Source organism: Ornithorhynchus anatinus, chromosome 12 (assembly GCF_004115215.2).
Source record: "Ornithorhynchus anatinus isolate Pmale09 chromosome 12, mOrnAna1.pri.v4, whole genome shotgun sequence".
Taxonomy (NCBI): domain Eukaryota; kingdom Metazoa; phylum Chordata; class Mammalia; order Monotremata; family Ornithorhynchidae; genus Ornithorhynchus; species Ornithorhynchus anatinus.
Window position 1 is genome coordinate 40,173,199 of NC_041739.1, and position 12,859 is coordinate 40,186,057.

At 45.3% G+C, this 12,859-nt stretch overlaps 1 protein-coding gene across 5 annotated transcripts in view; it reads right to left on the bottom strand.

Moving 5' to 3' along the window:
• The window catches only part of GSTCD (glutathione S-transferase C-terminal domain containing), a 159,079-nt gene that overhangs the window by 26,742 nt on the left and 119,478 nt on the right, over positions 1 to 12,859 (bottom strand). For all 5 annotated transcript variants that reach the window (XM_029077085.2, XM_029077082.2, XM_029077084.2 and 2 more), the window contains 3 exons: positions 11,817 to 11,932; positions 7,072 to 7,116; positions 4,711 to 4,839 (listed from right to left, as the gene is read on the bottom strand). In XM_029077085.2, the coding sequence (XP_028932918.1) occupies positions 4,711 to 4,839; positions 7,072 to 7,116; positions 11,817 to 11,932 (290 nt within the window). The remainder of the gene's footprint in view (positions 1 to 4,710; positions 4,840 to 7,071; positions 7,117 to 11,816; positions 11,933 to 12,859) is intronic.

Consider the following 12,859-nt stretch of genomic DNA (forward strand, 5'->3'; position numbering starts at 1 on the left):
TAAGCACGACTATCCGTCTTTCTGTTCTCTTCTTCCTTCTGTCTGAAACCAAGAGATGAACAACAAGAACGTCGGGTTCGCATCCGATGCCATTTAAAGAATGTCGCCGGTGGGCTCGGTTTCCATAGTGCAGTGAACGACCTGAGCATTATGAAATTCAACAAAGGGCCGGGATCGACACACCCTTAGCAAACAAATCCTCTTAAGACACTAGCAGGAATTCATCTCTTTGGGAAGCCCTGAAAAAAAATGCAGAGACACCTCTGCAGAGTCAGGTTCAGAATTTTCATTTCAAGTTCACTGGACAGCTTTTTCTGGGTCCCCAGAGACAAGGATTTAGCGCAACACAAAACAAAGCCCAGAGGACTTACTCATTTGAAAGAATCCTTCAACCCTGTTCACATTTCCCTCTTCCTGAAATGGAGAAAGCACTATTGCTATGGGAACCGGTATCTGTCAGCTGAAAAGAAGTAGTTGGTACTGACATGAAACCAGCACGCCAAGCATTCCAAAAGAGCGAAGCTTTTGGTTTTCAAAACTCGCATACTCAAAGGACTGAAACGGTTAACAATACGACGGGTTAAGAAATAGGAGGAATTCCTAGCCAGGGCTCTTGCTTCTCAACCTTCCGGGGGATATGAAAATATAGCAGTTTAACAAATGCCAGGGATGACTGTAAAGACAGTTCTTCTTAATCTACGTTTAACCTTCCGTCCGTTGGCAGTTCGCTAGCCCCCCTTTACTAATTCAAACCCCAAAAGGTCAACTCTGCTATCTGAAGGAAATGTGGATGCCATTTTCTCCCCTCCTCTCCTGTCTTGCTTTCTGTGTACACCTTAAATGACACAGAATGAACTGTGACAGCTCATTTTCATCCCAAGGATAACAAAAGAGTCAACGAAGAAGTTTAATTCGGCATTCCTCCGCCGTGCCCGTAAAAAATGTCCTGACTGGTCCACCACCGAGTTCGCACCTGTACTCTTGCCCAGGTACAATCTTTATCGAGGAGATTTCATCAAGACGGGTGAAGTGACGCATAGCTGAAGGAATGTTTGCTCAATTCTGTTAAATCAACCAACCCTAGACTGGAAATGGGTTGGTTGTCTGCACACAATTTAATCGTGTGTTCTGTCCTGAGTCTGGCATTGTTCAACTTACTGCATCTCAGTCTGCCGTTTCCTGTCCGTGAACTTGAAGACACCACCGTGAGGAATGTGTCAATGCAGGACAGATCTGAAACGGTTATTAAGAACCTTATTTTGTCTGTACAGAATCGTTTCCTTGGAGCCGCTTTTCAATCACCACTTTTATCTTAATGATCACCCTTTCTACTGTCTGATTGGAAAGAAATCTTCTTAACTCTCATCTTTCAGTTTGCACTCTGAAAATCACAGCAATGAAAATAACAGAGAGGAACATAAATGCCTGTGAAATTAAAGAAAAAGGCAAATTCCTTCATTTACTACTATGGTAAAGATGAGAAAAGTACAGCTGAGATGTGACTTTAGAAAAAATGTTTCTCTGGTGAACTGTAGCAAAATGATGATTTATTGCAATCTGCATCTCAAATTAACCTCTTAATGTGACTTCAGACCTCATAAAAGAAACAATTATACCCAAGTGAGTGATGATCAGATGATTCGATTATAAACCACAACATGATCTGAAGGATGCTTAGACTATCATCCGACCTCAACATAATTCTCCCCTCCCCATATGTGTAGGAGTGAAAAACAAAAACAAACTATTTCTATTAGTTCCCAAATATCCAAGGAACATTTATCAGAGCAATTCCTGAAAAAAAAGGGCTTAATGGAAACACAGTTAAATGGCCCACTGCAATGACAGTGAAGCAGCGTGTCTCAGGGGAAAGAGCCCGGGCCTGGGAGTCAGAGTTCATGGGTTCGAATCCCGGCTCTGCCACTTGTCAGCTGTGTGACTGTGGGCAAGTCACTTAGCTTCTCTGTGCCTCAGTTCCCTCATCTGTAAAATGGGGATTAACTGTGAGCCTCAAGTGGGACAACCTCATGACCCCGTATCTACCCCAGTGCTTAGAACAGCCCTCCGCACATAGTAAGCGCTTAACAAATACCAACATTATTATTAACTGGGTGTCTGGAATAAGCTCCTTGTGTTTCCAACTCTAATGCAAGCGCTTAGTACAGTGCTCTGCACATAGTGAGCACTCAATAAATACCAGTGACGGACTGACTGATTGCAATCCAGTTTCTAACCTTGCTTCTACCACTGAACTGCTGGGTGGCCCTGGTGTAGTCCATTAACATCTCTGAGCCTCAGCTTCGTTATATGTAAAATGGAGAAAAAATACCTTGTTTTGTCTTCTTCCTTAGATCGGGACTGTAGAACAGGGACTGTGTCTAATCTGATTATCTTGAATCTATCCCAGAGCTTGGCACATGATCACATTATTTATTCACCTCTTAGGAATAACTGTGGTGCTTCTTAAGTGCTTATGTGGAATGCAGTTGGGAGAATACACTAGTCGGTCGATCCGACCCCTGTCCTCAAGGAACTTTCAATCTAATGTGGGAACAGACGGTAAAATTTGAGGAAGGGAGAAGTAATGGAGTTTAAAGCTGTGTATGATACATAAGTGCACTGGGGAGAATGCTTAGATGATGAGCAAATGCTAAGGTGGCAGTTGAGAGAAAAATAGGGTGACATGATGAGCGAGCAATCAGGGAAGGCCTCACGGAGGAAATATAATTTCAGGAGCGTTTGAAAGCTAGGATAGCAATGGTCTGCTGGATAAGAAGGGGGAAGGAGTTCCAGGCAGGAGGGAGGATATGAACAAGAAGCTGGTGGCAAGAGAAGTGAGACTGAGACGCAATAAGTTGGCCCTTATCCTAACTGATCAACTAAGCAAGATAAACGTGAACGACTGGACAACCAACAAAATTGGAGCCGTAGAAATAGGCCTCGTTCTTCAGCCAGGTGTTTTCTGGGTGCAAGGCAATTGGTAGAAAATAGGAAATTTCCCACCCCTCTAGCCGGAAAGCACACACCAAATCAGAAATATCATTTCCCTGGAAGATCTTGCTGGAGTACCTGCTGCCAATGTACACTCTCCAGAAATGATGTGTCTTGGGCAGATCCATTGGGGAGAAAGATAGTTAGACTGTGAGCCCCATGTGGGACAGGGACTGTGTCCAACCTGGTTAACCTGCACCTATCCCAGTGCCCTGAATGGTGCTTGGCATGTAGTAAGCACTTAACGAGTACCATAATTATCATTATAATTATGGAATTCACCGGTGAATTAAAGGAATCCACAGTGTCAGAGGAGGAGCACTCTCCCTGCCTTACAGTACTTAGATTTAATTCTACTTATTTATACTGATGCCGGTTTATTTGTTTTGATGTCTGTCTCCCTCCCTCCCCCCGGACTGTAAGCCCGTTGTGGGCAGGGATCGCTGTATTGTACTTTCCGAGTGCTTAGTACAGTGCTCTGCACACAGTAAGCGCTCAATAAATACGACTGAATGAGTGAGTGAATGGAGGCAGCAGCCCCTCAATCAATCAATCACATTCATTGAGAGCTTACTATGTGCAAAGCACTGTACTAAGCACTTGGGAGAGTACAAAACAACAGAATTAGCAGACACATTTTCCGTCCATAACCAACCAATCAATTAATCAATGGTATTTATTGATCACTTACTATGGGCAGACCCCCGTACTGTGTTCTCAACTGTTGCCGAATTGTACATTCCAAGCGCTTAGTACAGTGCTCTGCACATAGTAAGCGCTCAATAAATACTATTGAATGAATGAAATGTTCTTGGAAGAGTACAATACAACAGAATTAGCAGCCATGTTCTCTGCCCGTACCAAACGCACAGTCTTGAGAGTGAAACAGACATTAACGGGAATAAATAATTTATAAGATATAATCTAAAGATCTGTACATAGTGCTGTGGGGTTGGGGAATATCAAGTGCTTAAAGGTCACGGGTCAGAGTGCATAGATGGCGCAGAAGGGAGAGTGAGTCGGGGAGAAGAAGGTTTAATCGGGAAAGGCCTCTTCGAGATGGGACCTTAGTGATGGTTTGAAGGTGGAGAGAGTAGCGGTCTGGTGTATACAGGGGTGGGGGCGTAGCAGGCTAAGGGGAGGACGTGGGAGAGCGACGGGCCATGAGATAAACAAGATCGGGGCACGGTTAGTTAACTGGCGCTAGAAGAGCGGAGTGTGCGGGCCGGATGTGAGTCAGGTGAGGTAGGGAGAGGCGAGCTGATTGAGTGTTTTAAAACCACTGGTAAGTTGTTTCTGTTCGATGCAGAGACGGATGGGCAGCCATTGGAGGTTCTTGAGGAGTGGGGAGACATGATCTGAACGTTTTGTTGATTAGCACATAGGAAGCACTTAATCAATACCAGCATTATTATACAACCACACTTTGTGGGTCAATTCCGGGTTGGAGAGAACTCTCAAGAAGGAAGAACTGCTGCTTTCGCAGCACAAAGAGTCGACAAGCCCAGCGCTTTTTAGTGTGGGTTTTCTTCTCTCCCCAACCTTTGTTTGCACCTCGTCCTTTAAGGGATAAAGTTTCTCCATGCCAGATTTAGATGGGGGGTGGGCATTCAGCTGACGAGAAGTGAGTCAATGTTGCCCTTATTTTGTCTAATAATTTGTTTATAAGTTTCTTTTCAAATTAGTTCAAATAATTTCAAGAAAAAAAAAATCACTTACCCCGATATTAAACCTCCCCGTGAAGTAGTCTAGGTTTGCTTGGATAAACCAAATGTTGGTTAGACCTATTTCATCACTTCTGCTCTTCGCTCGGACCAATGACAACTCCTTGTTTTCTATCAATATCACCTGGATGTCACGTACGAAAGAGACGATATTCAGTTCCGTTATTCTGTTTATGATGCGTTTACAACTACAGCGGTGCAGAAATGTCAGTTCTGCTTGCAATGAGTAAACGTTGCCCATAATGATATGCGAACAGCTGCGTTTACATGGCCCTTTATGATCAAGGCATAGGATTTGTGTTCTATTATTAGATGAGTCACAGTAATTGAGCTTGAAACTCCACCTGCAATCTCCTCAGGAGCTAAACTCCCTCATCTCCTTCCTTATTCTGGGCTTGAAGTCCGTGTCTGCCAGAATACTGCTTCGGGTTCCTGCTCTTCTTCCTGCCCGTGTGACTATTTGAGCCCATTGAGAAGGTGCTGGAGGAAAGTGAAGCTACAGGGTACAGGCTGCTATACCTACCCATTTTGTAAGCTTACCTTTGCCAAGTCAGAAGGGCAGAGGGATGGTTTTTCCCCTTTCTGACTTGTGTCCGTCCCAACTCACTGGGGAGAATCGGGTTGATTGAGAACTCGCCTGAGAGCTACATGAATTTGCACGACTTCCCGTAATTTCTGCATTTAAAAGTCTTTTGCATTAAAATTACCCTAAGTCAGAACCTAAGTGCAGGACATAACCAGAGTTACGGGATTTAGAGTTGCCTTTAGAATCCCCGACTCGGGACTACAGGTTGGAATGGGATCTAAGGTGGTTGCCGTTAGATTGTATATCCCGAGGAAGAGGGCTCATGTATAACCTTGGTTCTGTTAAGCCTATCCTTCATAGCATTCAGTACACGGCCATGCCCTGAAGTGTCCAGGACACATGAACTACTGACGATTGGCACGGACAATGAACTACTGACCATCTCCCCCCTTTCCCTCTGCTCCCCGTCCCTCTGCTCTTCCCCCTTCCCCTCCCTTCAGCACTGTGCTCATTTGTATATATTATTTATTACCCTATTTATTTTGATAATGAGGTGTATATATCTCCTTGATTCCATTTATCTTGATGATGTTGTCTTGTTTTGTTTTATTCTGTTTTGCTTTGCTATCTGTCTCCCCCGTTTAGACTGTGAGCCCGTCGTTGGGCAGGGACTGTCTCTATCTGTTGCCGAAATGTACATTCCAAGTGCTTAGTAGAGTGCTCTGCATATAGCAAGTGCTCAGTAAATACTACTGAATGTCTGAATGAATAAGCAGTCACTCCTTTCCCTTTGGTCAATAATAAAATGGATCAAGATTGTTAACCAGCAAAAAATGTACATTTTTTTCCCCCGCTCTCAACTTTTCTCATGACAATCCCTAGGCCTAGGACACTTTACCCCTGCAGGCCCAAGTTCCTGTATGGTAATTATGGTACTTGTTAAGCGCTTATTCTGTGCCAAGTACTGTACTAAACGCTGGGGTAGATATAAGTTAATCAGGTTGGACACAGTCCCTGTCCCACATGGGGCTCACGCTCTTAATCCCCATTTTACAGATGAGGTAATTGAGGCCCGGAAATCCACCTGCCCGAGGAAATCTTTCCTAAGTGGAATCGAGGATGTACTTCCTGAAGGCTGACCCTCTTATTATTGAAATCTGGGCTGAGGAAAATCCAATCCTATGTCTGTAAGCTTGTAAACTACCCCTTCCCTTCAGGCTACCATGAAGGGAACGTGGGGGATAAAACTGGGTTAGGGGCCTCTGGCGTTTGGAACATCTTTCCTATAAGTCCCCTCATTCCGAAGGGTCAGAACTGAGGATGCTCCAGCACAGAAGTGGCAATCCAATCATTTAAAATGAGCATCAGTAGTGGAGGGTTGGTTGGCTGAGCAGGTGAAACGGGGTAATGCCAAAACCAGGGGGTTTGCATATTTTTCTAAGCACAAGCTTAACCTGGACTCTCAGCTACTTTGTAATACAATAAAACGTTTCATTAAAATTGAACTATAGGCTTATTTCATATTCCCTTCTTCAGTGCCAAAATTTGCAATTTTACTTGCCCCACACAGTCACTGAAAAAAAGGTGATTTTGGGGGGCGTGTCTCTGCCGACCTTAGACTTTGTAATTGAATACATTACCGAGGGATGCTTTTAAAAGGAAAACAAACTCTTAAAATGGATACTAGGCCACCAGTTTGTATGTTAACTATAATATGAAAACAGAATGAGTCATGTTTGACCAACTCATCTTCTTGTGCTGTCCCAATCTTCCAAAATACCACAGTCTGCAAATTAAAAAAAAAAAAATGATACTCCCTTTTCTTATTACCTGACACGATGGCAGGAGATAGGCCAGGACAATTCCAACATGGCCCTGTGAAGGAAGATACAAACACATTAACACTGTTAAAGCAAACAAAAAGGAACACTTCTTAACACAGCAGATGGAAATCATATGAAATTGACACTGGAAGTTGAACACTTCTTAACACAGCAGATGGAAATCGAATGCTTGGCAGGGGAAGTTGTGCTAGAAAGTATCAGTAGGTTCAAGAGGGATTTGGTATGAATTCAGGGGCAAGAGATCTAAAATATGTAATTAGAGGGAAAGTTAGGGACAGAGCGGAGAAAAGATAGGGATATTAAAAGGCACCTGCCTATAATCGTGTAGCTACCTCGGCATTTAGATCAGTGCTCGGCACATAGTACTCGGCGCTTAACAAATAACACAATCATCATATTACTGTTATTATTGTTAATAATGTAGCAGTGATGTTTATTGAGCACCCACTGTGTGCAAGGTATTACGGTCACCTCTTGAGAAAGTGCGACACAAGCCACAGACACATTACTTGTGCACGAGAACCTTACACACGAATAGGGGAGACCGACATAAAAATACCCTGCAAAAATTTTTTCACCTAATTGGCCCATTTTGGGATATGTTTTGCAACCCCAAAGCAGGAGAGGGGTTATTATGGAGGGAATTAAGTCTAGCACAGGGGGAGCAGGAAAAAAAAAAAGTGGAAAAGAAAGCAAGACGAAAGGAGAGTAGAAAGAAGAGAAAGGTAAGAGGTCAGTATCTTCTTTCTACTCTCCTTTCCTCTTGTTTTCTTTTCCTCCTTTTTTTTCTGCTCCTCTTGTACTAGACTTAATTCCCTCCGTAATAACCCCTCTCCTGCTTTGGGGTCGCAAAACATATCCCCAAATGGGACAACTGTGTGAATAAAGCATAAAATAACCAAAAACCACTCCATGAATGATGGTAACACCCCTTCCTTCCCCCCTGCCCCTTCCTCTTCCTACACTAGCACATACACGTGTGTTTCCCCACCGAAAAAACCCTTCGTGGCTTGGTCTGTGCCTTGGGTGTTCTGACCCTACCTTTCTTCCTACCCTAGGAGCCACCGCAATTACTGCTTTAAAAGAAAATAATTTTCTTCTCAAAAATATGCAGGGGAGGGATGAAAGGACAGTGGGGGGATTATGCAATGGAGGCAATATTTTGTGAGTAAAAGTGAGTGGGAGCTTCAACAAGAGCAGTAAGAATAACTGACTAAAAAAATCCTCCAATTCTTTCCTTGATTCGCCCCCAGCGCCGTATCTGGCTTCCGTCCCCTTCACTCCACAGAAACCACCCTCCTCCTCCTTGCCAAACCCAACGGCCTCTACTCCATCCGAATCCTCCTCGACCTCTCAGCTGCCTTTGGCACTGTCGACCACCCCCTTTTCCTGAGAACATTATCTAACTTTTATCTTCACTGACACTGTCGTCTCCTGGTTCTCCTCCTATCTCTCTGGCTGCTCATTCTCAGTCTCTTTTGAAGGCTCCTCCTTTGCCTCCCACCCCCTTACTGTGGGAGACCCTCAAGGTTCAGTTCTAGACTCCCATCTATTCTCCATCTACACTCACTCCCTTGAAGAACCCATTTGCTGCCGTGGGTTCAACTACCATCTCTCTGTGCATGATTCCCAGATCCAACGATAATAATTTATGGTACTTTTCAAGCACTTACTATGTGCCAAGCACTCTTCTAAGCGCCGAGTGGATACAATTTAATCAGCTTGGACACCATCCCTGTCCCACTGGGGGCTCACACTCTTAATCCCCATTTTACAGATGAGGTAATTGAGGCCCAGAGAAGTAAAATGAGTTGCCCAAGGTCACACGGCAGACTTGTGGCAGAGCTGAAATTAGAACCCGGGCCCGTGTTCTATTCACTAAGCCACATTACTTCCAGGCCCACATCTATATCTGTATCTCCGTCTCCAGCTGCAGTCCTGAGCTCTCTCTGCAGTCTCGCATTTCCTCCTGCCTTCAGGACATCTCTACTTGGATGACCCACTGACTCCTCAAACTGAACATGTCCAAAATAGAACTTCTTATCTTCCCACCCAGACCCCGTCCTCCCCATGACTTTCCTGTCACTGTAGACAGCACCGCCGGTCTCCCTGTCTCACAAGCCCATAACTTTGGCTTTCTTCTCAACCCCCACAGTCAATGTGTCACCAAATCCTATTGGTTCAACCTTTATAATATCGCTAAAATCCACCCCGTCCTCTCCATCCGAACTGCTACCAAGTTAATCCAAGCCCTTATCCTTTTCCACCTCGACTGTTATATGAGCTTCCTTGCTGACCTCTCTGACTCTTCCCCATTCTAGTCCATACTTCACTCTGCTTCCCGGATCATTTCGCTACAAAAAAAGTTCAGTCCACTGTTCCCCACTCCTCAGGACCCTCCAGTGTTTGCCCATCCACCGCCATATAATAATAATAGTAATAATGTTGGTATTTGTTAAGCGCTTACTATGGGCAGAGCACTGTTCTAAGCGCTGGGGTAGATACAGGGTAATCATGTTGTCCCACGTGGGGCTTACAGTCTTAATCCCCATTTTATAGATTAGGTAACTGAGGCACAGGGAAGTGAAGTGACTTGCCCACAGTCACACAGCTGATAAGCGGCAGATCCGGGATTCGAACCCATGACTCCTGACTCCCAAGCCCGGGCTCTTTCCACTGAGCCATGCTGCTTCTCTTGAGCCACGCTGCTTACAGAAACTCCTTGCCATCGACTTTAAAGCTCTCAATCATCTTGCCTCCTCCTACTTACCTCCCCGATTTCCTACTACAACCCAGCCCACACACTTCACTTCCCTAATGCCAAGCTGCTCACTATGCCTAAATCTTGTCTATCTCAATCAATCAATCAATCAATCAATCAATCAATCAATCAATCGTATTTACTGAATGCTTAGTGCGCAGAACACTGTACTAAGCACTTGGGAGAGTACGGTATATCAGAGTTGGGAGACACGTCCCCTATACTTTGCAAGTGCTTAATACAGTACTCTGCACACGGTGAGCGCTCAATAAATACGATTTAATGAATGCACGAATGAATCGAGCTTACAGTCTAGAAGGGGAGACAGACGTGAATATACATAAAAGAGTTTCAGATGTGTACATAAGCACTGTGGGGCTGAGAAAGGGGTAAACAAAGGGTGCAGACCCAAGTGCGAGGGTGATGCAGAATGGAGCGGGAGAGGAGGAAATGCTTTCAATAAGGCTCGTAGGTGGGGACAGTGATCCTCTGTCAGATACGAAGAGGGAGGGTGCTCCAGGCCAGAGGCAGGACATGGGTGAGAGCTCGGCGGCGACAGAGACGAGACTGAGATGGAGATCTTGAAAAATGATCCGGGCAGCAGAGCGAGGTAGGGACTGGAGAGGGGAGAGACAGGAGGCAGGGAGGTCAGCAAGGAGGCTGACGCAGAAATCAAGGAGAGATAGGATAAGTGCTCGGGTTAACGTGGTAGGACTTTGGACGGAGCAGAAAGGGCAAATTTTACCGATGTTGTGAAGGTTGGACCAAGAGGAACTGGTGACAGATTGAACATATTGGTGAAATGAGAGCGATGAGTTGGGGATAACGCCAAGGTTATGGGCTTGTGAAACAGGAGAGATGGCGGTGCTGTCTAGAGTGACAAGGACAGTCGAGGGAGGACAGGGATTGGGTGGGAAGATAAAGAAATTCTGTTTTAGTCATGCTAAGTTCCAGGAGTCGGCGGGACATCCAAGTAGAGATGTCCTGAAGGCAGGAAAAAATGCGAGTCTGCAGGGAAGGAGAGAGATCAGGGCTGGAGATGTAGATTTGGGAATCATCCTCGTAGAGATGGTGGTTGAACCCATGGGAGTGAATAAGTTCTCCAAGGGAGTGGGTGTAGATGGAGAGTAGCAGGGGACTCAGAACCGAACCTCGAGGGATTCCCTCAGCTAGGGGGTGGGAGGCAGAGAAGAAGCTTGTCAGAATGACCGACAATGAGCGGACAGAGAGACGGGACGAGGACCAGGAGAGGACAGCGTCAGTGAAGCCAAGGTTGGATAATGTTTCCAGGAGGAGAGCGTGGTCAACGATGTCGGCGGCAGCTGAGGGGCTGAGGAGGATTAGGATGAAGTAGAGGCCGTTGGATTTGGCAAGAAGTAGATCATCGGTGACCTTTGAAAGGGCAGTATCTGTGACGTGAAGGGGGTGGAAGCCAGATTGGAAGGGGTCAAGGAGAGAACTGGAGGAGAGGAACTGGAGGCATTGGTGTGGACCACTTGATCTAGAAGTTTGGAGAGGAATGAAGTGATAAGTGGAAGGAGCCATGGGTCAAGCATGTTTGAAAGCAGTCTGTCTCCGGCTCCCTCTCTCCTTATTCTTAGATTTGTTAGCTACTTGAGGCCAGGGTTCGTGACTCTAGTTCATCCTTGTTCTTCTTTCCCATTGCTTAGTACAGTGCTTTGTACATAGTAAGCACTTAAAACCACTGCATATCACAGTGGTATGGAGGACCCCACCAACGTGACTGTTGTTGTATCGTACTCTCCCAAGCGTTTAGTACAGTGCTCTGCACACAGTAAGCGCTTGATAAATATGGCCGAATGAACGAATACCAGCGAAAGAACAATGCGCTTCTGAAAAGGGCAAAGAATACAGCCTAGCGTTCGTATATGTCTTTAGGGAAAAAAAAAATCCAGAATGGTCTCATGTTTGGGGAATTATAGCGCAAGGTGGATCTAATGATACATTACCCCGCCGCTACAGAAATCCACAATTGTGTCACCGGGTTTGGCCAATCGTGTCACCATGGAAACCAGATTGTTCAATTGCTGCTGCTTTCTCAGAGCGCGATCACCGGACATCTTACCTAAGGATGACAAGAGAAGTAGGAGACAGAGCTTAATCCTCAGCGAAAGACTGAGTGGTAATACTGGGAATAAAACGTTGCTGAATTGTACTTTCCAAGTGGATAGTACATGCCCTGCACACAGTAAGCGCTCAATAAATACGACTGAATGAATGAATCGAAGGAGTGGAGATGGAGTTGGACAGATGGAGCTTTGGGAAAACAGCAGAGTGGGGGAAAGGGGAGGTCAGATCCACCCATCAACCATTCAAAAGTATTTATTCGGCGCTTACTACATGCAGGGCACTGTTTAGATAAATACAATACACCGGGGTCGGTAGACATGATCCCTGCCCAAGAGGAGCTCACAATCCACAGAGGGAGATAAGACTTCAATAGATAAGATCTTCTAAGCACCCTATACTATGTTCAATAGTATAAAATAATAATAATGATTATGGTACTTGTTCGTCGCTTACTATGTGCCAAGCACTGTTCTTCGTGCTGGGGTAGAGACAAGTTAATCAGATTGGACACAGTCCCTGTCCCACATTGGGCTCACACTCCTAATCCCCCTTTTACAGATGAGGTAACTGAGGCCCAAAGAAGTGAAGTGACTTGCCCAGGGTCACAGAGCAGACAGGCGGCAGAGTTGGGATCAGAAACCAGGTCTTTCTGACTCTCAGGTCCATGCTCTATCCACTAAGCCATGTTGCTTCTCTATTGAGCACCTCCTGGAGGCACCCGAGGGAGCAATATAATAATAATAATAATAATAATGTTGATATTTGTTAAGCGCTTACTATGTGCACAGCACTGTTCTAGGCGCTGGGGTAGACACAGGGGAATCAGGTTGTCCCACGTGGGGCTCACAGTCTTAATCCCCATTTTACAGATGAGGGAACTGAGGCCCAGAGAAGTGAAGTGACTTGCCCACAGTCACACAGC